We start from the raw sequence: 27803 nt of genomic DNA, 5'->3' as shown, positions 1-27803 counted from the left end.
CAAGGATAGGAAGTGTTTATTCAACAACTTTATTATGAAGTACCTTTTTAAAAGAAATGTACAAGTGGAACCAGCACAGTGACATCTTGGCATTTACCTTTGAAAAACAGAAACACCGTGGACTTGTGGTGCGGGTCTGAAGACACGTATGAAATGATAATGTACATATTTACAGCAGAGGATCTAGAACAGAAGTGAGCAAGCATGGTTGCAGCTAAAAAAACAACGGGACTGACTGAAAATAAAAACTTAAACATTAAAAATCATGGATTGGTTCAATAAAGATATTTTTTGAAAGATAACATGATAAAGGCACTGTGTTTCACACAAATTGACAACACAACAGTTGTTTGTTTTGTCCATCGAATCATAATCACAAGAAACAACTCGTCATTCAACTGTCCCTGGGCGTTCTAACGAAACAGATCAGATATATCAGAGGGCCGAAGCAGGTCGCACATACACATTAAAACAAAATAGATAATTCAACTCGTCAGGAAAACATTCCTTATAAAGAACATGCTTGGTGATTATTAAAATTACATTTTTTTTATAAACAAATGCATATCTAAATTTTAAATTCCATATTGAAGGCATAATGGGCTGAAGTGAGGACAAATGTGTTTTCAGATCCTATGTTTCCCTTACTGGGCCGAAACGTTGACATTCCTGCGAGACGCACGTTAGGACCATTTTGTTTGATGAACACATTCAATGAACTACCAGCATAGATAACACAAAACACAGGCTGACGGTTTGAGATCAGCGCCGAGGACCGACACGACCAATGAGGGGACTTCCTTTGAGGACAAGGCGGTAAAACGTTTTTTTTTTTAAAGTCTTAAAAGTCAAATTACATTCAGCTTACACAGCTGGTGTGAGATCAGTGCGCTGTCTGCTCGGTGCTTTATGATATTCTGCAGGACTGAAACCATGGGAGAGGTTTGTAGGAATAGTTTGGCATTTGGGAAAATCCACAGCTGAGAGTTGGACTGATACCATGTTTGTGTTCAATCTGAAGCTACAGCCATTTAGCTTAGCTTAGCATAAAGACTGGATACAGAGGGGAAAAGCTAGCTTAGCTCTGTCCAAAAGAATGAATCCACGTTCACCGTAAAGGCTCAACTTGTTAAATTATAACATTTAGTTATTTCACATCTTTGAACGGATTAAGCAATTAACGGGAAAGTATTTTGGTAATGATTGAACATAATTTGTGAGCAGAAATGTTTTGAGTTTCGAGCAAATTTGCTGTTACTATTGGCAACATTTCCTAGTAAACTAAAAACGTTTTCAACGATTGGTCACAAGAAACAAGTTATTTTTAAATATTTGTACAGACAAATTGATCAATCGATAAATTATATGTGGTTACAGCTCTAGTCTGTTCGATTTACAAAGACATACTAGCTTTCCCATCTGTTTGAGTCTTTATGCTAAGCTAACCAACTGCTATTTGCGGCTTTATAATTGCCATACAGACATGAGTGATAAACATTTTCTCAACTTACTCTCAGCGAAAAATGTATATAGTTCCCCAAATGTCAAGCTCAGTGTTAAGGGTTAAAGTTGGATGATCCGCAAGAGGAAGAAGACTCCCTTCTGCTCATGGCGAACAAATACATTTGATGCTCGTGGACTTGGACTGCACAGACACACGCATGGAGGCATAAGGGACGCACCGCATAATGCTCTTTGGCTGAGTTCAGGCGTACATAGCACAGGCTTTCACACTCGCCAACACGTTCAGAATACTCTAGATTGTAATGGCACTGGCCATAAGGCAGGCAGCTAGACTGAGTGCGGAGCTACGTACAGTGTAGCAGAAAAACATGAGGTGGTGACGGTGTGATACTGTGGTCAGAGACGGCACAACTGGAGTGTGCACAGCTCTGTTTCATAAGAGTGTATACAGAAAAAGCCTATAATTAAAACCCATGGCGCAGGAGAACAGAAGTACACACTCACAGGTAAACAGTACAGACGTGAGCTGCTGGGGTGCATCATAGAGGAGAAACAAACAAAAGGCTGCCCTGAAATGGCTAATGAACTAGCTTCAAAACATACACAATAATACAACATTAAGTTTGCGATATAACGAAATTAGGCTGCATTTATAAGTAATAGTACCTGCCTTGTACATACACAATTCAAATAAAATGACACAAGTAGCTAGGATACTTGTCTTATCAAAAATATGTAGCTTTGGTAAACAAGTTATGTAGAGAACTGTTGTTGTGTGGATGTGAGAGGTCACTACATGACATCTAGGAATCAAGGGTGAGAACGTTTTTGAGGCTATGAAGTCAACGAGAGGAGGAGCACGTTTAGCAGGCTCCTCCAATAAAATCCTCTGTCCTCTCGTCTCCAGCTGATGAGGAACAGAGACAGCGAAAAGGCAGCGAGACTCCCGAATGGAAACTAAAAAAAACTGCTTTCTTTACCGTCCCGAGCACCGATTGAAGAGTTTCCGTGGTAATGTAGCAGCATCGTAATGGTCTGCGGAGGATTAGACTCCTCCAGAGCCGAAGTGGAAGACTACTTTCTCTCCTCTCCTTCCACCTTTCACCCGTTTTCCATCCATCGCAGTGGAAGACCGGTCGGATTTCTTTTTTCAACAGCGCTCCTCGAATATCCACAGTGGAGACAAGACAGGTGAAATAACTTATGTTCCTTTTTCCTCAGCTCCTGCTTCATGTGGTCTTTGCTTCTATGTGGGTTTGATCCAGGCACGACATCCAGATAGTCCATACAAATAACCGACCTCCTTAATACTCGAGCGTCTACCATTCAGCGCCATCTTCCCCCCCCCCCCCTCTGTCACACGTTGCTTCTTCCATCTTTCTACTTTCTTTCACTCCTCCCGGTTGGATTTCTATCCAATGTTCTCATCTCCTTTTTTCCAATGATCTTTTTTTTCACCGATTTCTGCGTCATCTTCCAGTTCCCAACATTTCAGTCAACCTTCTCCACCTTCCCAATGATCTTCTCCTCGAAGATGGGCAAGATGGCGTCATCGTCCCGAACCTCCTCGAACACCACACCGCAGTCAAACTCGTCGCTCACTTTCTTAAAGTAAAACCTGCAGGGAACAGAGATGCTTAAGTATCTAGGAGCCAAACACCGAGACAAATAGTTCATTTAAAAAACGTGATGTTCTGGTATGAGGTTTCTAAAAGTTGTTTGGTAATCTATTTATGTAAATTCACTGAGGACTGCAAGTAGGGATGCTCCGATCGGTCGGTGCTCTCTAAAAATGCCGACCGCATGACGTAAAATACATATACTTTTATTGACTTTGTTTTGTAGAGATATATCCCTAAATAATCGTCACTTTTAATACTATTTAGTTTGTCAACGTTTTGAGTAAATAAATGTTGTTAAATTTAACTCATACATTTCATCAACATAGTTACATATCGGCAGCAGTTTAAGCTAATAAGGGAAACAAATGGTAAGGAAATAATACGACTTTTCTTTAGTCTTCTAGAAATATTATACCTTTTTTATATAATCATTTATAAAAGGTCGCTGAAACTGATTTGAATAAATGTCAATTATTAGGGATGCTCCGATCGATCGGCCGAGAGTGATCGGTGAAGGCCGATCAGGAGAGACGATCACATGACGTAAAATACATGACACTTTTCTCTGAGCGCGGCAAAACAAGCTCGCCAACATGGCTTCACCGGTCTGGCAGTATTTTAAGGTGTCCGAAAAAGACAATAAAATAGCGGTAAGCAACGCGTGTGTGAAGCAGAAATCCTGCAGCTCCGCCCGCTGTGACGGACCGGTGAGCGGAGCAAAACATACACTAAGAGTTAGACCTAACACACAGCCATTATCTACCTCTGGAACAAGCTAAACTAGTTATAAATATATTTATTCTTCACTGTCGGGTCACTCATTACTGGATCAGCGAGCTGCATGAGACGGATACTGACGGGCTGTCGGGAGAGGGGGAGAGAGGGGGCCAGAGGAAAAGAGAGCACTTATCCGCTCATTTCTCCCGTGTTATTCTCCAAAGTTAATGTAAACTTGAATAATGTACTTCATTTGAATGTACTAATTATGTTGGTTGTTGTTTGTGGAAGCTCCAGTGAGTGAGCCCCATTAACGGAGTTGTAATCATCACTTTAAATGGAAGATCCCCATAGGCCCCGCCCACTCGATCGGTATCGGCGAAATTGGAAAAATCGGAGCATCCCTAATTGCAAGTGATCAAAATGCTGTTAATATCCAGCAAGAAAGCTATCACTAAGAATTGGGAAAGCACCACCAACGATGGGTACCAATCGTGGAAGAAACCTTTTTGATGGAAGAACTGACTCAACAGAAAGTGGGGGAAATGGACTCAAAACAAAGACATTTGACTGGAACAATAGCTACATGTCTCTTCAAGAATATAACATGAAGACATATCCCTTTTATTGTATTGTCTTGCTGGCCTTTTGTTACATGATTGTAATGTTGTTGTAACCAGCATGTTATTGCCATGTACAATGTGACAATACAGATTTAAATGACAAAGAAAAGAACGTGATGTTCTAACACAATCTATACATATTTATATCGATGCATGTCCTCACCTGTAATGGCCCTTTTTGGTAAGCAGCTCCTTGAACTGGCCCAGAGTCACCACGCGGCCTTTGACGGATGTTCGGTATGGGATTGGCTCCCCACAGAAGTAGTAGGCGACGGTCATGTTCTCACACACCTGTCGCTTACCAGACGATTTATGCCTGGAAGAAGGAGAGATCCGTATTGAAACACTCAAGTACACAACACAGAGACCACTTAGAATTTGGGGTACAGATGCACAGATTTAAATGTGTATTTAAGCATAAACTACATATTCAGATTGTGTTTCTTATAAAAAACTATATTGACAGCATGTATTTTAAAATGTTTTCTTTCTTGGAAAATGGGCATTTTATTCCACATTGCATCCAGTTACAGGTCCATTTCTCACTTTTTAAATTTGCAATGTTCACAGGGATAATGTTTTTTTAATTGTTTGACTTAGTAAGTAATTCCATTTTTTCCCCCATTTTTACTTCAGAAAATGCAGTCATTATAAAGTTGCATTTTTCTATCTTTTCTACTTAGTAACTTATAACAACATGATGTGTATTGTTTGACAGTCTGCAGAAGCACCAATAGCCTCAATCAGAAGCATGTGTTTACATTTTTAACCCAGAAGAAAATATATCAAATGTGTAAACAAGCGGCCGGTTTCGCCCTGTGTCCGAATAGTCAATGCATCACTAATTCAAGGCTTTCATCGTCATGTGTGCATAGCTACTAGGGTTGCCAGAAACTGACCATGATCAAAATCGATTATTCGGCAGCCCTGGCGAATAATAATCGATTATTCGACCGACCCCCCCCCCCTCCCCCAGTAAAACAAACTGGTGGTGTGACCAATGACCATTTACAATTATTAATACTATTACTATTATTAGCATATATATATATTTATATATATTTTGGTTGAAACTAAGCCAGAAAAAAAGAAAAAAAAGAAATACAAAACAAATAATTATATATATATAAATAAAATCGATTTTTAAAAATAATATTCGATTATGGAGACTGTAGCGAATATTCGAATAATCGCTGGCATCCCTAATAGCTACAGTGTAGTTATGACAATGAAATTCTTCGGTCACAGGCTCCTCCAACAGTGCAACACAATGAAACAGATAAAAGTGCAAGTAAATAAAATAAATAGAAATTGTGCAGAATAGTCTATATACAAGTTAACAGGTAAATCCCCCGTCACACCCACCTCTGCTTGGCCTGCTGTAGTGCGTTCCTCCTCCTCTCCTCCTCCAGTCTCCTCCTAGCCTCTTCCAGCTGGGTGAGGGCATTGGGGGCCGGGTTGGGGGGCATGGCGGGGTCCTGGATGAAGGGGTGCGAGGGCTGGACCTGAGTGGACGATGATCCGGGGAGGGTGGGGGACACTGAAGACGAAGGGTTGTTACGCAGCTGTGCCGACACCCAGGGGTGCACGGCTCCGGGTCGCTCCACTGAGGTGGGGTGCGGCGACTCGCTGCTGGGACCCCCCCTTCTCGAGCTGCTGGTGCTGCCACTGGGAGAACAACAGGAATAATGTCAAAGGGCTACAAATATACACGTTTTGCCCACATTTAGATTGATACAGATTTACATACTAAATTGTTGTTTTAAACAGACGTCCCCCCCCCTCCCTCTAAACTCACTCCCACAACCAATCAGAAACGGCACTGACCTCCCCACCTTTAAAGGTCACCCATCATGCTATTTTTAGGCAATAGCATAGGTCTCAGATATATAAAAAACATGTCTATGAAGTGTTTTGCTCAAAATACCAAACAGATCACCCATTCTAGCCATGCCTCATATCCCTCTATTTCACTTCCTGTTTCAAAAGTGCTGATTTTATGTATAAAGCTTTTTTAAAAAAAAATGTTGATTAAAATAAATTGTCATGCGGGACCCGGCAGCTACGGTCTAAACTAAATGCTGCCGTGATGAAACGCCATATCATGGATTATCAAGGATTCTCTCTGAAACAGTTTGGAGCTGAAAGGCTTTCTCTCTTGCCGGTTAGACCACAAGGTGAGTTCCTTTTTACTTCCTGCTTCTTCACACACATGCTCTCCAGTGCAGGTTAGCTCTGAGTGTTAGCGATGCTAATGTAAACACCGACCATATTACGTCCAAAACAGTCGGGCATTGTTTCTGATAGCAACGTTTCTGATTGGGCCGTGGGTCCACATTTCAGATATTACGTCATATCGGACGCAAATCTGGATCAGCTCCGTTGTTCCCCGTTTTTAGAGATTTGGGTACGGAGGAAAAGAGAGAGGGTTTTATTTTCTGACGCTGCGTGAGTTCCCCGACACACCGGGGACACATTGATGTATAAAAGACATAAAAAAGTGCATTTTGCATGATAGGTCCCCTTGACCAAAACTCACCTTTTCAGACTTGCTTCCATTAGTGACTAATGTTGTGTCCTTGTGCTAAACGTTTTTTCATTACTCGATTTTAATTAAACTTTTTATTTATTTATTTTTTACCACTGAAACAGCGCTTGACAAATAAAATGTATTATTACACTTATAAAAAATGCTTACACCTTGGTTAATAGTCACCTGAATCCTGTTTTTATGGAAAATGTGTGGGGACTTAAAGAATATCTCCATATATGCTGCTCAAAGCGTTCTTTGGCGAACCCAATTGAAGTGTGAGTGCGCTTTTTGACAGATTTCCTTATATCTCTTAGACATTAAGCATGACACATCAGTTGCAAATGGTCGATCGTGAAATCCGTAACAAAATCCTTAATTTAATCTGGTATAATAAAAGGTCCTCCGGTCTGACTTTGTTGATTCTCGGCCCTAATTCCTCACCCATGAGAGGTCTTCCTCTGTCTGTCTCCCTCCATCATCCACTGCAGGATCTTCTGGTTCCTCTCCAGATCCTCCATCGGCGGCTGGCCCTCCGTCGCTCGCCCGCTCTCCTCTCCTTTGCCCGGCGTCTCCGATGTCTTCTTACAGCCTCGCCGTGACAGCGTGCTGCCTTTACTACTGCAGAGACACACCACACATACAGTCAGGTCACCTGAGCAAAAGACTAAGAAAGCCTACATGTGGAATGATACGTTTGCTTGCTGTGCATATGTGCATAAGGGTGAGTGTGTGTATATGTGATCGTACACTAGAATAAGAGTTTGTGTGTCAAGTTAAAATCTCTGGCAGTCATTTCTGTAGCTTGTAAGCCTAATTGAGTGCAGTTATCAAGCAGAAACTTGGTTGTTGATATGTTTGACTTGTTACCTAACTGCATAAAGTTTGTTGTATTACAATTGTTTGTTATGCTAATATAATCCCCATTGTTTGTATTATCGTTACAGACCACAGCTTAAATAGATCAAGTCTGTTTCCGTGTTCTCTACCAGGACACATATTCATATTCTTGAGCCAACTTTAACAAGCTGATTTCCTGGAGACCCCACCTCCTTTATAACGGCACAGAGAGCAACATGTCAGCACATTTAAACAGACGGTCTTACCTGTAGCCCATGCCCTCGTGCGTGCTGGCTCCAGCCCCGTCGGCGTAGTTGCGACTTCTCCCTGCGTACTGACTGGCAGGGTCTCCGTTCCACATGGGGTTCGCCTGAGAGCGAGAGCCAGCCTCCTCCTGCCCTCTGTGGTGATACAGCTGCTTGTGATGCATACCTGAGACACAGTGAGACCATGAGTGACACAATAACACGGCTGCAGTTTAAGATGAAGTGACGCATCTGGAAAAATGCATTTTTACACTGCATTATAAAAAGAAAACACAATTGTAATCGAGTACTTGTGTATGTAAACATTCATGATTCTACACCTGAATCTCTCCCGTTAAGTCACGGTCTTTATATTTCAGTCTAAGGATGGTAATATTGTCAGTCAACAAATCCCACAATAGGATAAAAAAAATAACAGTATTAATCCCATCTCTGTCCCGCTGTTTAAAACATTCAGTTAAGTATCAATACATGTTCTTCCACTGCTGAAAATGTCCCCTAACAGCACTTTATTCCTCCTGTTTGAATAAATGTTGTTAAAAACGACAGCGTTCCAGCGGTTTTAGGACACTTTGAAGCCATTTAGACCAGGGGTGTCAAACTCAAGGCCCGGGGGCCAAATCCGGCCCACGACTTAATTTCATGTGGCCCACAAGAGCTCTGAAAGAATATTATATGTTTATTATATGGTTACATGGAAATTTACAGAAACACGTTGCCCATAAACTACATGTCCCACAATGCATCTCTTCTTTCATTTTTTATGCCACTTTTTTCCCCTTCAAAATGTCACTTTTTTATTTATTTTTTTACTTTTCCCCCCAGAATTTAGCTTTTCTTTTTCAATGATTTTGTGACATTCTCAGTGAAGAGACTTGCAATTACTTGCCCTAGATTTCTGGTTTCAGACGTAGTTAATTATGAAGTTATTACCCTATCAGATAATAATCCAATGCAGAGGCAATAATGTAATATAATGCATTATTTTATATATATTCAATATTTATATATGTATTTTTGATATAGTCTCAAAGTTACAACCGGCCCTTTGAGTGCAACCATACATCCTACGTGGCCCGTGATGAAATTGAGTTTGACACCCCCGATTTAGACCATATATCTGAGGCTGCATGCTTTCAGATGAAAACCACTGGGCTTGAGACTAAGTGTCACAAGCAGTGTGTGAAAGACATAAAATAAAGATGGAGTAACACATTGTTGGTCAGGGTTTCTCCATGCCTTTAGTTCACATAAGGAACTCAGTGAGAACAGCAGTATGTCCAAGGCAAGTTTATTTATATAGCACCTTTCAACACCAGGCAACTCAAGTGCTTTTCAAAAATGAAAGACATTAAGAAAATGGCATTTAAAGTCATTAAAGTCTACAAATGAGAATGGACTCCTTCATCAAAAGGTGGAACGGTGTTAAAGGATGCCTGGATGTCTAGCTAGTTGAAAAGGGTTGTTTTAACTTAATTGAGTTTCAAAAGAACATTATGGAAAATGTCCCCGTGTAACCGATCCTGCTCTGCTAAAGATGTCACTTCTTGTGTCAAATTATTAATAAAATATTTTTTTTATAATGATCTTATTTTAACTTGTAAGTGTTTTACTTAATTTTTTACTTTATTTGATTTCATATTCTGTTTTACCATATTATTATTTGTCATTTGAATGGAAAAGTCTTATGTCAGGATTTGTAAAAAGTTTAAAAAAAAAACTGTTTAAAAAAAAAGTCACACGGAAAGTAATGCGTTTGTGTTTTGATTCGCTTCTCACCTTTGACCCCCGCAGGAGGCAGACTGTGGCCCCCCCCTCTGTGTGGGGGGCAGTGAGGCGGTCCGATCCCCCCGTCGGGTGAACGGGAAGATTTTGGCGGAGAGTGTCGACCGCCCCCTCCTCCTAAGGTGCTGTTCGTTGCCCCCGGCGACTGACATCCCGGCGTTTTCATCACGCGTTGCACGTGCTCGTCCAGGATCGACTCCGGGTCGTCGTCGAGGGAATCCTCCATGGCAACCAGGCCGCCGTACGTGGCGACCGTGTTGGCGGTGGTCTCCGAGTAACGGGCGCCGTAGAGCGGGGGGAACGCCGACGAGGGGAGGGGGAGCAGGGGTAAACTGTGAGAGGAGACGGAGGCCGCCACCGAGACGTCAGCATCGTCACCCTCCTCTTCCTGTTGGGAGAAATATATTAGTGTTGAACTTAAAATACACAGACTGCGGGAAGTGGGCTGAACAAACTGATCTAAGTCATAAATGTTTTTAAAATGGTCAAATTCAACACTTTTCAGGCATGTCACTTTTCAACGATGAAATGCCCTTAGCAAACTAATATACAGGAATATAGAAACTATCTGGCATTACACTTTTCATTTGAGACCCGAGTGCTTTATTTGATCCACACTGCAGTTATTACACTATTATATGATGGAAATTGGATCATTCACGGAGGGCTAGTTTGTTTATGAGCTATTCTTTCTGTTTGCCCGCCACAGCTAACTTTGTTTCTTGTACCTTGTGTGTTAAACTACCACTACATATGTATGCATCGTATACATGACACTATTGCACTTCGTTAACACAATAAACGTTTTTCAAAATAAAAAATAAAATAACAGCTTAAAGGGGGAATTAAACATTCATTTTTCAAAATAAGTCACCGGCTTTTAAAAAGGCGTGGCATGCTATTGAATCTGAGTTGTAAGTGTAAAGCACATCTTTATCAAAGCACACCGTCAAGACATTTTCAAGGACTTCCAGCACCCGTATTTACCGATTGAATAGTGTCATTCATTAAAAAAAGAATATCTGTGAAGGACTTGCTGTGATTCTCACAATAATAAAGTGTTTCTGAGAGAACACCACCAACACTGTGTGAGTAACTGGCATGACGAATCACATCACGAGGAACACACACACAGGGACACACTCACACTCACAGACAGACACACACAGACAGACACACACAGACACACTCACCAGTCGTACTCTCTTCAGCCTCTCTTCGAGTCGTTCCTGAGCCTCTCGCTCTCGGAGAACCGTCTCCAGCCTGCCGATGAGATCCGCTGCAAACCTCTCCGGCTCGACGTGGATGTCCTTTGGCATGCGGTACGTGCGCTGTATTGAGACACAACAAATACATGTTCATCGTTTTTTCTTTGAGGGAAATAGTTTTTTTGAAGCTGCTGTTGGCCTGTGGAAAAATGTACTCATAAGAAATGACTCGGAGCGATAAGAAATGAATGCAACTGATTATTTAATGTTTAATGTTGTTTTTATAGGCAATAGTTTAAGCTTTGTTAGTTCCAGGTTTAATATGTGCAATAAGTTCATTTCAATAAGTTCTGCAATAAACATTGAACCAGTCCGGCCCTCGAATAGTACACATTTTTTATTTTGGCTCACTGTGTATTTGAGTTTGACCCCCCTGCTTTACACGGTAGGGTAAAACAAGATTACATTTCTGTGAATTATCAATTATCTAGGCAGGAAAAATAGTAACAACCATGAAATTACTAATAAAGATGTACAAAGTAAAAGATTGTTTTTCTCAGTATGTTAAAAATGTTTGACGAGGTGATCCATAATCAGCGGTTTGTTGTCTGCGACAGTTATAATAATTAACTTTGCAACAGCCATGTCTGCCCTCTCCGTCAGACAAACTAAACACTTTTCTCCATTATTCTATAAAAAGGACTACTTAAAAAGTAACGGCCGTATTTTCTGCGGCGACTCTGCCTGAGGCGTTATAATTATAAAACCAGTTTTCAAGCCTGGCTTTCTTAACATACACGTTCCTGCAGTAAAGACTAATCTTGGAGAGACAGCCTTCAAAGAGACTGAAACTCCACATACCGATGTCAATAGGGAAATACAAAAAATTGGTCAGAGGTAATTTATTTAAAAAGGTGTGGCTGTTTTATAACATGCTTGTATTTTTATTTCCTTCTTATATCTGCGCCGAGGATATTTCCGGCATTTCGTTAATATTTCTGTGTGCTGCTAAACCTTGCCATTTTATTATTGTACGTTTCATTTCATTACTGGTATAACATACTGTTTTCTCTGTAGCCAGGACACAATCTCAATGTGATTTAATTATTGAATAAATATATTGCTTTACGTTGATAAACAAACATTTTGCCGACATATGAATGAGGTCAACAGGTGTATTAATGTTACTGCTGTTGCTACATGAAGACAGGTATGAGTGTATGTGGTGTCAGTGTGACTCACAGGTATATGAGGTAGGGGCACACGTCCATTGGCTTTGGCACTTTCATGCATCTCTTTACGATGCTGCTTCCGATATCTGTATGGAGGAATACCATCTCTGCACACAAAGATAAACGACTATCAAACACAGACCCAAGCCATCAATTCAATTTGAAAACCAGTGTTGCTGTTCAACAGAGTGCCACAGTGACGCGTCCTAAAACCCGGACGTAAGTTAGCATTTTACCACTTCCGGTTCCTTCGACAAAAAGCAACGCAAGTTCTCCATAGGGTTTTGGAGAATAGCTGGAAATCAGGTCTGTGGTTGAAATACATTGAAGAGACGGATCACGTTTTGTTCTACGACTAGGGATGGGTATCGTTAAGGTTTTAACGGTAGGCCTACTTTTATCGATACCGCTTATCGGTCCGGTCTTTTAACGGTACTCTTATCGGTTCTTTTGGAGAAAAACAAGGTAAATTAACTAAACAAATTGTGAACAAAATTAGCATTGCTTTTTATTTTAATTAAATAAATAATATTTCACATCAAAATAAGCAACAATGTTTTAACAAATCATAATAAATAATCTGATGACAGAACTGTAAACAGAATAGCTGAAACTTTAATAAACTAAATAACTCAGTTACCTCAAATCATTAACCCATGTTTGTATAATGTAGTTAACTCGGTGTGTTGCTGCTAGCATACATAACACCTGACGTGGAAACGTTACTCGTGGACGGGGCTGCAGAGCTGCTAGAAAGACAGTGGAACCCGGTGCATTTCTCCGTCTGGATGTGGAGCACTTTTGATAAATGTTTAGACACATTGCTCGTGTTACCGCCCTTACATGCTAAACTCTTATTGCACTTTTGGTAACGAGCATTGTCCACATCGAGACGGGTAAAGTGTAACCACACCTCGGAGCGCGTTCTTTCCGCCATGTGTGTGTTGCATGCATGCATGTAGCAGCCGCGTGTGTGTAAACTGCCCCGCCCCCTCGCAAGCAGGCGGGGGGGAGAGAGATCTCGCCTGGATTGAAAAGATCGAAAATACTAAAAAGACACATTTTGCACGCTTTTTGCATATTAGAAACAGAGTTGGTGACACTAAAACTGCAATATAGCAATAATACAAATATTTTTTACATGTCTCCAGTACCGATAAAAAGACCGTTAACGTCGGAGCTTAACGATACCACGGCCTTTAATAATTCAGCCCCGGGGCCCGTTTAATACCGGGGCTCGGTACCCATCCCTATCTACGACATTAAACACATCAGCAGTGCCCCACTGGTGATTTCTGAAGAGTTTACGTGTCTGAAAAACGATGGTTGTTACCAAGTGGCTGAATAGGACTACAGAAGTTGTCGAGGCCGTTTTACGTCATTACGCCGAACACGTATCACTCCCGCTAAGTTTGTTTTCCCCGTGTTCAGCTTGAAAGCAAGTACCTGCCTCCTGCCAACTGTTAAAACAAACGCTTCAACTTGTACCATTTAGAATCTGTAGTTTTGAATATGGATCTTAAGTCGCGTGACGTTGACGCAGCGACCCTGCTGTAATTCGTTTATAACATAACGTTAGCATTTTGCTTCTGGCGACTAGATTTATGATTCGAAAATGATAAAAGTAGGGTAGACATGTGGAGAGTATCCGGCTGAACAAAACGTGATCCGTCTCTTAAATGTGTCTCAACCTCAGACCTGATTTCCAGCTATTTTTAAAGCGTTTTTGTCGAAGGAACCGGAAGGACTTTACTTCCGGGTTTTAGGACGCGTCACCGTGGCACTATTGAATATATCTTTATTGTCATCATACAAAGTACAACCACATTTCTTTGGTAAATCTCACTGCAGTAAAAAATAGACACAAATAAATAAGAGTGGTAAAAGCGATGACAGTGCAACGAGGTGCATATTTACACTTACAGTCTGAAAACGTAAAATTGTATACATGTAGTTCTAACTGTGTTCATGAATATTTCTAAATAGTAGAAGTAATATGAAGAGGTGTGTGAATAATACATGTATGCAATAGTTTAGTGACTGTGTGCATGCACTTACACACTGCTGTCGGGCAGTGAGAGTGTGTCGGCGTCGCTCGACATGCTCTGCTGCTCGCTGTCGTTGGCGCTGGTGGCTGGAGCGCGAGCGTAGCCCATGTTAGCGTAGTACGGGTTCACCGGCTCCCTGCACGGCCTGAGAGGAGAGGAGAGGTTAGTGAGCTCACCATCAAAGGCTGATACATGTTCACATCCGTGCACACGCTGACAAGAATACACGTAGAGCGAGGATGACATCTCAGGGGTTTTCTTGCAATGAATACAATCTATAATTGTTTGGTTGCTTTTAACTCAGCAGTGGGATGTTTTTCTTCAATGATCAGAAAATATTCAGCTTTTCAACACGCTATAATCTTCTTCCCGGTCATTTTGTGAAGTACAGTTCGAGGTATTTTAAGTCACACGTGGAAATCTAAATGGGTAGACCTGTAGAGCTCCACATTTTTAGGGCCAGACTACATTCCCAGGGTGCACTGCAATTTTTTTAATAATCACTTTCCAGGGGGCTTCCTTCCAAGAAGTTAGCAAAATCACTCATCACATGTAGGACACATGTGATTAAGCTTTCATAACCAGTTATATATACAGTGGGGCAAAAAAGTATTTAGTCAGCCACCAATTGTGCAAGTTCTCCCACTTAAAAAGATGAGGCCTGTAATTGTCATCCTAGGTACACCTCAACTATGAGAGACAAAATGAGAAGAAAAAAAAATCCAGAAAATCACGTTGTCTGATTTTTTAAAGAATTCATTTGCAAAATATGGTGGAAAATAAGTATTTGGTCAATAACAAAGGTTCATCTCAATACTTTGTTATATACCCTTTGTTGGCAATGACAGAGGTCAAACGTTTTCTGTAAGTCTTCACAAGGTTTTCACACTGTTGCTGGTAGTTTGGCCCATTCCTCCATGCAGATCTCCTCTAGAGTAGTGATGTTTTGGGGCTGTTGCTGGGCAACACGGACTTTCAACTCCCTCCAAAGATGTTCTATGGGGTTGAGATCTGGAGACTGGCTAGGCCACTCCAGGACCTTGAAATCCTTCTTACGAAGCCACTCCTTCGTTGCACGGGCGGTGTGTTTGGGATCATTGTCATGCTGAAAGACCCAGCCACGTTTCATCTTCAATGCCCTTGCTGATGGAAGGAGGTTGTCACTCAAAATCTCACGATACATGGCCCCATTCATTCTTTCCTTTACACGGATCAGTCGTCCTGGTCCCTTTGCAGACAAACAGCCCCAAAGCATGATGTTTCCACCCCCCATGTTTCACAGTAGGTGTTCTTTGGATGCAACTCAGCATTCTTTCTCCTCCAAACACGTCTAGTTGAGTTTTTACCAAAAAGTTCTATTTTGGTTTAATCTGACCAGATGACATTCTCCCAATCCTCTTCTGGATCATCGAAATGCTCTCTAGCTAACTTCAGACGGGCCTGAACATGTACTGGCTTAAGCATGGGGACACGTCTGGCACTGCAGGATTTGAGTCCCTGGCGGCGTAGTGTGTTACTGATGGTAGCCTTTGTTACTTTCGTCCCAGCTCTCTGCAGGTCATTGACTAGGTCCCCCCGTGTGGTTCTGGGATTTTTGCTCACTGTTCTTGTGATAATTTTGACCCCACGGGCTGAGATCTTGCGTGGAGCCCCAGATCGAGGGAGATTATCAGTGGTCTTGTTTGTCTTCCATTTTCTAATAATTGCTCCCACAGTTGATTTCTTCACACCAAGCTGCTTACCTATTGCAGATTCAGTCTTCCCAGCCTGGTGCAGGTCTACAATGTTGTTTCTGGTGTCCTTTGACAGCTCTTTGGTCTTGGCCATAGTGGAGTTTGGAGTGTGACTGTTTGAGGTTGTGGACAGGTGTCTTTTATACTGATAACGAGTTCAAACAGGTGCCATTAATACAGTTAACAAGTGGAGGACAGAGGAGGCTCTTAAAGAAGAAGTTACAGGTCTGTGCGAGCAAGAAATCTTGTTTGCTTGTAGGTGACCAAATACTTATGTTACCGAGGAATTTACCAATTAATTCATTAAAAATCCTACAAGGTGATTTCCTGGATTCTTTCCCCCCATTCTGTCTCTCATCGTTGAAGTGTACCTAGGATGAAAATTACAGGCCTCTCTCATCTTTTTAAGTGGGAGAACTTGCACAATTGGTGGCTGACTAAATACTCTTTTGCCCCCCCCTGTATATGTATATAATATATATATATATATTTAATTAAATAAAGGTGCAACAACCTAACTGTTCAAGTTGATAAACAATGTTTTAATTACAGAGTCCTAGGGTGAAATGTACTTATGGATTTGTGTTCTTATGATAGGTGAATATATAGGAACAAAGTGTCTTTAATACTGAATTGAACTGATTGAATGTGCACCATAATGAGTTACTGCAAAACTGTGCTCATTAAACATGTTGGTATAAAATGAAAACTAAAATATTTGTGTCATGTTCAAAGATGGATACGGATATCAACAAATATTTCATTATAACACATTGTGATGGTAAATGATGATGTGATGGTTAGGGTAACACACACACACACACACACCTGTACTCCCTGCTGTCCGGCCTCCTCCTGTTGCTCGAGGATCTCTGTGGGGCCGTGTGCATCAGCAGGCTCTGAGTCAGCCTTCCAGCCGGGGTGTCTTCACACTCATCTTCCTCCTCGTCATCCTCCCTCCCTCCTCCTCCACACCTAAGACCACATTGAAAAAGACATTGGTCAAGCATTCATCATCATTTCACACATTATGAGAGTGATTGGACCAGTTTCTTCACTGAAGCAAAAGTCCAACATGTATTGATAGACTTGAAGACATTTATTTTTCTTTACTATGTTCAAAAAACGGTGTGCTTTCCAACACACAGAGGGAGGCACACACCTGTATTAGCATGGAGGTATAGCAGCATTTTAACATAAACATAATTGATAGGGACGCTCCGATCGGGAATTTTGGCTCTCCCCCTCTCTCTCTCTCAGCCTGTCATTATCGTCTCATGCAGCTGATCCAGTAATGAGTGAGTGACCCGACAGTGAAGAATAAACAGTTTAGCTTGTTCCAGAGGTAGATAAAATAGCTAAGTGTGTTAGGTCTAACTCTTAGTGTGTGTTTCGCTCCGCTCACCGGTCCGTCACAGCGGGCGGAGCTGCAGGATGTCTGCTTCACACACACGTATTTTATTGTCTTTTTCGGCCACCTTCAAATACTGCCAGACCGGTGAAGCCATGTTGGCGAGCTTGTTTTGCCGCGCTCAGAGAAAAGTGTCATGTATTTTACGTCATGTGATCGTCTCTCCTGATCGGCCTTCACCGATCACTCTCGGCCGATCGATCGGAGCATCCCTAATAATTGACATTTATTCAAATCAGTTTCAGCGACCTTTTATAAATGATTATATAAAAAAGGTATAATATTTCTAGAAGACTAAAGAAAAGTCGTATTATTTCCTTACCATTTGTTTCCCTTATTAGCTTAAACTGCTGCCGATATGTAACTATGGTGATGAAACGTATGAGTGAAATTTAACAACATTTATTTACTCAAAACGTTGACAAACTAAATAGTATTAAAAGTGACGATTATTTAGGGATATATCTCTACAAAACAAAGTCAATAAAAGCTTTGAATGTAAACAAAAAAGAAGCCATATTTTATTGTTGAATGATCCTACATGCCAGACATGGATCCTGTGCATTACAACACATTAGTGGTGCTTGATCTCACCTCCACTCCTCGTCCTCAGCGAGGGTGGGCAGGTACCCCGGCACGGGCTTGGCGGGCCCCGATGAAGGGCTCTGATCGCTGGGGTTCGGCTTGGGGCTCTCCCCTCCCGTCCGAGTGTATTCCAGGTACAGGTCCGACTTCAGGAACAGAGGGTAGGTGTTCTCCTCCATCACGCCCTGGATCTCCGTCTGAGCCTGGAGCAAACAAGCAGCCGTCACACATCAGAGCTTGTAGAAAACTAAATGAGGAGATATCTTCATTTATTTTCTCACCAATAAACATGTTGTTCTCAAACTCAAGGTTAATGGAGTGTCAAGGTTTTGACCTGGCTCCTGCATCACATTTGTATTCTTCCGGCTAAACAACCACAGGTCCAACCAGTCTTTTCTGTTATCGGCTAATCACCGTTTTGTTTTTCATAACCAGCGTTCCAACAACTTCTTAAACATCACATTCGCATTGCACATTTCCAGATCTAACACCGCAGAGTTAACACACAGAACCAGCATGTAGGTGTAACAACAGCAAGATTACTTTATATTGGAAACTAGCAGTATTTACAAAAGCTCAATTTTGACGTCTAAACTTTTGGCACCTAACTCTTGGGGCAGGTGATGCATTATTACACAGTTTGTGTTAGTGTGTACATCAACACTCAACAAAAGGCCATGTAGGGATACAGTTACTGAGCTAATGCCAGAGGAAGGTCTCATAACCAAGTGGTCACTACACTTAATGGTAGTCATCACTTCACTTCTTTTACACCACAATTATAAAAAGTATTGATAGTTTATGACCAACAACTTCTATGTAAAACCCATATAAATTGAGTACTGGCCGGGTTTTTACACTTGAAAAACTCTGCCGGCCTTTTATGACCACACAACAGAGCAGAGGAACCTTTGATGTACTCATTTACTAGAACTGCATTTTGACTGCAAGGATGCAGGTCTCGCTTTAGATCCAGCCGCCTCAAATGTCTCTTAAATGGGAAGTACCGGATGTTTCCAAAGCATTTAGCCAGCAACTGTTGTTGGAAAACATGATTAACCTTCCCGTCCATGTGAATAATCTTTCATGGATAGTTACTACGTACACGTCTCTATGCTTCAAAATGCAATTGGTCACGTTCTTGTCCAAATACAGAACACCCTCTACAATTTGTTGCACTGTTCAAAGGCTCACTACACATCATGAAGGAGGCAGCCGGTGTTATCAAGTTGGTCAAACCTAGAAGTAAACGTACAACTGAACTAAGACGGCTTCATAGCCACAAACACCTGGTCCCCTGCTGTGTACTGAGGACAAGTGAGAAGCGCTATGCTCGCAGCACAGGTCTGCAGACAGCGCTGCCATCAAGCAAATGTTGGTACTTTTGGGTGTCATGTGTTATCCTGTGCCACACACACACACACACACACACACACACACACACACACACACACACACACACACACACACACACACACACACACACACACACACACACACACACACACACACACACACACACACACACACACACACACACACACACACACACACACACACACACACACACACACACACACACACACACACACACACACACACACACACACACACACACACACACACACACACACACACACACACACACACACACACACACACACACACACACACACACACACACACTTTGTAAATAATGTAATAAATAAAAGGTGAATTGACATTAAGCTGTCTTTGGCTCTTGTCTGCTGTAACAATGTAAATGTTGGACTGATAAAGGTATTCTGAAAACATGACATCAGGGTTTTTATTACCTGTTCAAACATGGCGGGGTCTGGATGAGGCTTCCCCACACAGTCTCTGATGAAGCTCTTGGTGGCTCCTTTGATCTGCCTGGAGACGATCCCACTTCCGTCTACGATGTACTTCCTGTAGATGGCCTTGGCCAGCTTTGCCCTCTTCTCCTGGCTCGTCTTCCTGAACCCGGAGCAAGCAAACCAGAAGTCCAGGAGGTCCGCACACCCTTCCTGACACAGGAAGTTTCGGAACAGCTGGATGCCTTCCTGGTCGTCCAGAAGAGAGTGAAGCGACTCGGCCCACTTCAGGTACGGAGGAGTTGGTGAAGCCGAGCCCTCGGGTTCGTACCCTAAGTCCAGATCCGGGCGCCGCGGGGTCGCAGACGACGAGGAGGGCGTGTAACTCGATTGATCCCCCATTTTAGATGATAACGATGACGGGGGGTAGCCGAGCGTTTGGGACAGGGTGTTTGGACGGGTGCTAACCGACTGGACTGGGGGGTCCACATCAGATCCCTCCTCCCCGGGAACAGGGGGTCGCGGAGCATCCTCGGTAAAGTGGGACGGGCCGCTCAGAGAGGCCACCACGCCCCCCCCGCCACCCCTGAACCCAATCCCATGTAATTCTCTGACAACACTCATGTCTCTGGTTGCTCAAAGCAGAGGTCAGATCTTCCTCTGTCGCAAGGATTTTGCTGGCAAACAATTCACCCTGTGATAAAAAGGAGAAAAGTGGTTAGTGGTTGAAGTGGGACGTTGATGCAAAGGATATACACATCGAGATAAGATGGTAGAGATAACCCCCAGCCTCTTTATTGTGTCAGACCACACATATATGAAGCACTATTAATAACCAACACAACTAGCTACCAGAGACGTCAGATTATGAACAAGTATATGAAATAATCTCACTACAAAAATGCGAACTTCACACGTAAACCAGCCAACCAATAACTCACACACTGTAACAGTCTAAAAGGTAGGATCAAAGACAAGAGCGTCCATTGAAGAAAAGACATACACATTTAAAAACAATGTTAATCAGCACCTTACAAAGAGATAACGTTACAAATGGCTGCAGCGATTGGGACAGGTACGTGTCGTACTAAACCTGATGTTTGATACGCCTGACAGCGGCAAACACACGTTTACATGATATTTCTTTCAACAAGTATTGACTTCTGCAGCCACACACATCTCACAACACTACTATCCTCATAGCATCATTATCAGTGTGTTAATAATACCGGTAGTTAATTGCAACTAGCAGGACTCAAAATACACTTTATTATTGTGTTGTCAATTTCAAGTTCAATACTGAGATACTAGTACTAGATACTATTTCACTTCAAACTTCTACCCGACTACAGTTCAAAGTATGTGGTGTTCTTTTACTCCACTACATTTATTTTATACCTTTAGTTTCTTTGCAGATCTGGATGAATGATGTGAAATATAATCTTAAATCAGACTTTAGTTCCACCTGGAGTAAATCCACCAGCTACCCTGCAGTCTACAAAGTCATTCAAACTAGCTGCACCTTCACCAGCTTTGAGAACACTTTCATGATCAATCTTTATAAAACATATCATATGTATTATTCTGAAATGGACCAATCTGCATAATGAGTTATTTTACTTTTGGTACATTTAGATGCCAATATTTTGTACTTTTACTTAAGTATAATTGTGAATGCAGGAATTCTACTTGTAACAGAGTATTCCTACACTCTGGTACTTCTACTACAATATATGAGTACTTCCTCCACCTCTGCTTTGCGGATTGGGATCAATGATGTTAAATATGTAAATCAACACTTAAATCAGACTTCAGTTACACCTGGAGCAACATACACAAGCTACCCTGCAGTATACAAAGTCATTACATCTACCTGCACTTTTATAAGCTTTTACAACACTGTAATACACCAATAACTATACTCAAAACATGTAACAGATATTATTCTGTAATGGACCAAACTGCATAATGAGCACTTTTATTATGGTTACTTTAAGTATATTCGGATGCCAATGCAGGACTCTTACTTGTAACATAGTATTCCTACACTGTGGTATTTCTACTTTTACTTAAGTACAAGATATGAATACTTCTTCCACCTCTGGCTAACACTTTGTATAGCTGGGCATCCTTATCTAAATAGTCAAGTGTAATGTTAACAAGCTAAGACAGCTAGCTAGCCTTGTAGCAATGCCACCACCAATGCCAGTGCTTTGAAGTGGGAATCTCATTCATCTTGGCCTGCAAAAAGACGGTGGGGGGATGGGTACAGAAACAAACTCTACAACCACACAAGACGGGCCTGCAAAGCAAAAACACTCCCAACACCAGCGTACTTTGTTAACGTATTCATAACAAGTTAACTCGCACCAAAGCAAGGGCAACTTTCCTACTGATTAACACCAACAAACCAGCCGATCTAACATCAAACAAAACAAGAAAGCGAGGGCACGTTTTCCACTCTACTGGCTGCAGCGCCAGCTAGCTTGGTGTGTTAGCTAGTTTTTGGTTAGCTTGTTAGCTTAGCTAGCTAACGTCCCGTTTGTTTTCCAACAAAAGTGTCCGTCCTACCGTCTCTGAAAGCCCGATCCCCGTAATCCGCTGCATTGGGGATACTGGCGCGAACTGTGTGCCCCGAAAAGCAGCATATGGAAAGCTTTTCTGGTATTAAATATTAACGAAAATGACCCGTCGACTAACCCCCTTAACTCCCCATGGTGGCTGGGTTTCTGAGCAATAATACAGAGCGAGAGAATACGTGCGTGCACGCCGACGCCGTGCGGTGTTGTAGTACGTTTGTAGAACTACAACTACCAAAAGCGACACACACTGCGCGTCACCATGCTACATGTTTGGCAGTGGTGAAAGTATTGTAAAACATATATTTATATATATATATATATATATCATTTTAGTTTGAGGAAAATGTCACGTTCAAAAGAAGAAATGGACTTCCTCCAAACCAAATGTTGCCCATGTTTACATAGAATTACAACAATATGGCACCACCATTTCAAAATATATACAATAACAAGGCAATCAAACCAATGGTATTTCATAGATATTATACTTGAAATGATAGCTGTTGATTTGTATCATTATTTTCTTTACATTTCTTTCTTTATAATTTGTTTTGACGTTGTAGGCTACTCTGTATAACCTTTATATACAGTATGTGTATAACAAATATGTCAAACTCAAGGCCCAGGGGCCAAATCAGGCCCTTGGTGGATTTAATTTCGGCCCGCAGGCAGGATAATTTTAAATTACTATTAAATCTGGCCCGCCGGTATATTGCACGCACATGACCTTCACTCAATCCTGAGGATCTCCTCAGCTCAGAGCCTGAGCCCAAACATTGATGACCCTGCACCCAAGATGAGATGCCAAGTATCTGAACTAGCATCACTGAGCAGCAAACTGAGTTCAATGGATGTTTCCTTCTGCACTTTCTGCACTTTCTTTCTTGAGACAACATGGCATGTTTGGTTTTCTCTTTGAGGGGAATTGTTTTTTTGAAGCTGTTGTTGGCCTGTGGAAAAATGTAATCATAAGAAGTGACTCTGGAAAAGCTGCAGATAGAGCCATAAGAAATTAATGCAACTGATTATTTAATGTTTAATGTTGTTTTTATTGGCAATAATTTAAGCTTTGTTAGTTCCAGGTTTAATATGTGCAATAAGTTCATTTCAATACGTTTTGCAATAAACATTGAACCAGTCCGGCCCTCGACTATTACCCATTTATTTATTTTGGCCCACTGTGTATTTTAGTTTGACACCCCTGCTTTATAAGATAAGATAAGATAGTACTTTATTGATCCCAATTTGGGAAAAGTTTGCGTATGTGTAACCGTGTAGCCCCTGATGTCAATGTGTTGTGTGTGTTAATAATGTATTATCTTCACATACTGTATAGTTTTTCTTGAATAAAAGATAGAAAAGAAAGTATTTAGATTACATAATTTACATTTTCAGAGGTGAAGGACTTTTCTGACATTTTTGTAAAATAAAAGGAGGCTATATCAAAACTTCATTATAGTCCTGCAATACAAATCTTACCACTACAAAAGTATTAGCATCAACATATACATAAAGTACCACAAGTGAAAGTACTAGTTATGCATACTGATTCATATCAGAATAATATGTATTACATTATTATATTATGAATATTGATGCAATAATATGATCTTATAGCAGCTGGTAAGGTGGAGCTCATTTTATGTGTAACTTATGTATAACTAGAAGTATTCAATAAATAGACTGCAGTAAAAAATACAAATGTAGTGGAGCAGAAGTATGCAATTGCAGAACATGGAAATACTCTAGTACCTTACAAATAATTAAGTTTAGATGAGTGTTTACATCAAAACACTGTAAATAATTAAACTGTCATGCGATTTTCACTATTATCGTCGACAAAGGAACTCACAACAATATTAAGGAGATAACTATGGAAAAATTGGCCCGTACATTGCAACATTAAAAATAATGTATACAGGCATTTTGGAACTACATCGTAGTACATTATGTTTAGATAAGATAAAGATAAGATGTACTTTATGACGGTACACGCAATGCAAGCAAATCTTCCTCCATCAGGGTTACATCATTATATTATCATGACTGATACATGCAAGCAGCATTTTAATGTCGATGGTTGCGACAGAGCATCTTCTACCTATTTACTGTGCGATGGTCTAACGACTTTAAAATAAGCATTTTACTTTAGATGCTCAATCTAAACCTCCTACATCATTGAACAAACTATCCAAGCATATTTTTTAAACTGATCGTATGTTATGTATGTAAAATTGATCTGGTACCTTATACGTGTAGTGGAGTAAAAGGTATAATAAGAATAATTAAATTACAAAATAACTGATAATTGTACTTAAATACAGTAATTAAGTTCGTGAACCATAATACCGTTTACCACTGACATTTGATTAAATAAATAAAATGATTTTCCAACAATGTATGGATCATTACAGTTCTATATATTGCGGTTCTATGTCAGGCTTGCGAAATCACGCCAAACAGCGCCCCTATCGTCACTAATATGTCATTACACATTTCACAACATAAAGTGAATTGCAACAGACGCTTCTAATTGACTCTAATTAGCAGGCATTACAGTAGTTCTGATAAAGTGGCTGTACTACATTTAATTTCGCTTCAGATGATGACAAAGGCAGAATTAATTAAAACTTGCAAAGAAAGAAAAGACGCAGGAACAGCAACACAGACAACATGACCAGGTAAGATACAGCTCACAGTGCGGGACAAATCTTAGATAAACCAGATTTCAGAGAGAAACCGAAAACAAAAAGAACAAGGAGACATGTTTTCTTACCTCTGGACAGGTGTTCAGTAAACGGAAAGCCCACCTCCACTGGAAGAGAGACGGACAGGACGGAGAGCATGCCGCCTGTCACCCTCTTCCTCCGGGCTGTCAGTCAGTCAGGAGCACCGGGCTGCCACCGTGTGTGTGTGTGTGTGTGTGTGTGTGTGTGTGTGTGTGTGTGTGTGTGTGTGTGTGAGAGAGAGAGGGAGGGAGAGAGAGACTGCGTGAGAAAGAAGAGAGAGAGAGATTACAGTTACCGCCGGACATTAAATTCCTCTCAAAACTAGAAATAGCTTATTAACATAGGCTATACAGAAGCAAGTTAAATTATAGGGCTGCTGATGAAATGTGAAATATTATAAAAATGGACAGAGTATTTAAGGTTAAAGTAATTAATATGCATTAAAAAAAAATCTCATAGTATGTTATGATAGAATATTATATGATTCTGTTTTATCACAAACAATATGAAAGCACTACCACAATTATCTGACCATTTAATCAATGCAGACATCAAAAAACGAAGTCATTTTGGAGTTTGCATCAACATGTTATTAGTGTCTGGATCTTTTGACTATACATTGAACATATGATTTTGATTTTAATGTAAATTAGGAATTAAACAAATGTGAACTTCACTACAGTCGGTCTCTCTGGTGTTCAGTGTAAGGCGTATTCAAATAGCAGTATGTCATGGCTGTGGGATTATAACACCTTGGAAATCATGGAGTTTTAACATACCATGCCTCCTGTAGTCACTCAGTCAGATGTCCCATGAGGAGGAGGCGGGTCAGGGGGCTCAGGTGAGGTCCAGACCCCCGTCTTCACCTCCGTCCACTCCGTAATGGACATTTCCTCCATGATAATCTGAACCTGGAGAACAGAAAAACAGCAAAATCTCATTTTGTAACAGTTCTATTGCATTACAAATCATAAAACACCATAATATGCACAATTACAGAACAACAGGATATTCATGATGTGAATAAGAATAGATATTTTGAGTGATTTTGGATTTTTTAAAAACCAATTGAAGCTTAAGATTTTAGTTTTATAGGCTAATTTTGGCATAATCAATGCACATTTTTTGACTAATGTAACTATTGTTCCTTAATTTTGTTTGCTCTTTTCCATATTATTGTATTATAATATTACAGTTTTGTAAATACTTGCTTGAAGCATCAGAAATTGTCCAATCACATATTGATGATTTCTCACAGAGATATTGGAGATTTTCCGCTGGAAATGTTTGATTTTGGCACTTCTACTTCTCAAACATTCAATCAGTCAGACATTGTTAAGAAGAGAGAGAAGCCTTCATGCAGTCTGCAGTAATGAAGACGGGCAGAGTTGTTTCGCAGTGATGCTCTGAGAATATAATGATGAAATGTTTCGCAGTATGTTTGATTGGCAGACTTTACATGACGCCAAGCTAAACACGCATTATGGAAATGTATTCATAGCACTTTGGCTTATATGCTCAACAGTAAACACACACACACACACACACACACACACACACACACACACACACACACACACACACACACACACACACACACACACACACACACACACACACACACACACACACACACACACACACACACACACACACACACACACACACACACACACACACACACACACACACACACACACACACACACACACACACACACACACACGCACACAACAGGATGGTGTTGTTATGGTTGCTGCAGAGCCCCCAGAGACAATGAGGAGAGACACAGAGAGAATACTGAGGAAGATGAACTTGACCTTTATGATGTCTTGGTGAGGAAGGGTTGGGGGCATGTTGGTACTTATGAATCTATAATGAACCTCGGCTATATGGGTGTGTGTGTGTGTGTGTGTGTGTGTGTGTGTGTGTGTGTGTGTGTGTGTGTGTGTGTGTGTGTGTGTGTGTGTGTGTGTGTGTGTGTGTGTGTCAAAGGTCTGAGCTCTGAGCTGAAGGAAGGTCATCATCACACAGGGGGGGCACTAACACACCTGCATGCTCCTTCTTTCTCGTTCTGTATCCGTCAATATCCACATACTATTCTATATAAACTATACTATTGACTTCGGTAACTATGGGTTACAAATACTCTCACTTGCTTTAAAGGGGCCCTATTATGCTCATTTTCAGGTTCATATTTGTATTTAGTGTCTCTACTGTGACATGTTTTTATGTGTAATGTTCAAAAAGCTCTTTATTTTTCTCACACTGCCTGTGCTGCAGCACCTCTTTTCACCCCCTGCTCTGATTGGTTAGCTGGTCAACCACTTAGAGATGTCCCGCCCCTTAGCCTATCACTTTTAATGTGTTGGAGCCATAGACTGTATATATAAGCGAGTGCTAGCCAATAGAAGCGCAAGTGTTACATTGTAATGTCATTATGTTTAAGGGGGTAAACAAACCTATATAAAACACTACTATTTTAAGTAATATATTATTAATTTCGGTTTCTATACCTTATTTTAATGTTCTTTTAATGTCTATAGTCCTTATTTGGAAAGCCTGTTGTGCTGCACATGGGCTTCGAATAAAATGTATTATTATTTGTATTATC

General features: G+C 41.0%; 1 protein-coding gene across 1 annotated transcript; it reads right to left on the bottom strand.

Annotated features, from left to right (window-relative positions):
* On the bottom strand, positions 1 to 22624 carry LOC117449728 (axin-1-like). The gene is made up of 13 exons (XM_034087586.1): positions 22450 to 22624; positions 19879 to 20572; positions 18074 to 18267; positions 16897 to 17043; positions 14346 to 14480; positions 12298 to 12394; positions 11041 to 11178; positions 9842 to 10235; positions 8063 to 8228; positions 7401 to 7577; positions 5792 to 6094; positions 4590 to 4742; positions 1 to 3082 (listed from the first exon to the last, which is right to left on the bottom strand). The coding sequence occupies exons 2-13, from the start codon at positions 20500 to 20502 to the stop codon at positions 2956 to 2958; spliced, it is 2655 nt and encodes an 884-aa protein (XP_033943477.1). The 5' UTR covers positions 20503 to 20572; positions 22450 to 22624; the 3' UTR covers positions 1 to 2955.
* Positions 22625 to 27803: the final 5179 nt, after the last annotated feature.

Source organism: Pseudochaenichthys georgianus, chromosome 1 (genome assembly GCF_902827115.2).
Source record: "Pseudochaenichthys georgianus chromosome 1, fPseGeo1.2, whole genome shotgun sequence".
NCBI lineage: Eukaryota > Metazoa > Chordata > Actinopteri > Perciformes > Channichthyidae > Pseudochaenichthys > Pseudochaenichthys georgianus.
This window is presented reverse-complemented; position numbering and strand designations above follow the sequence as displayed.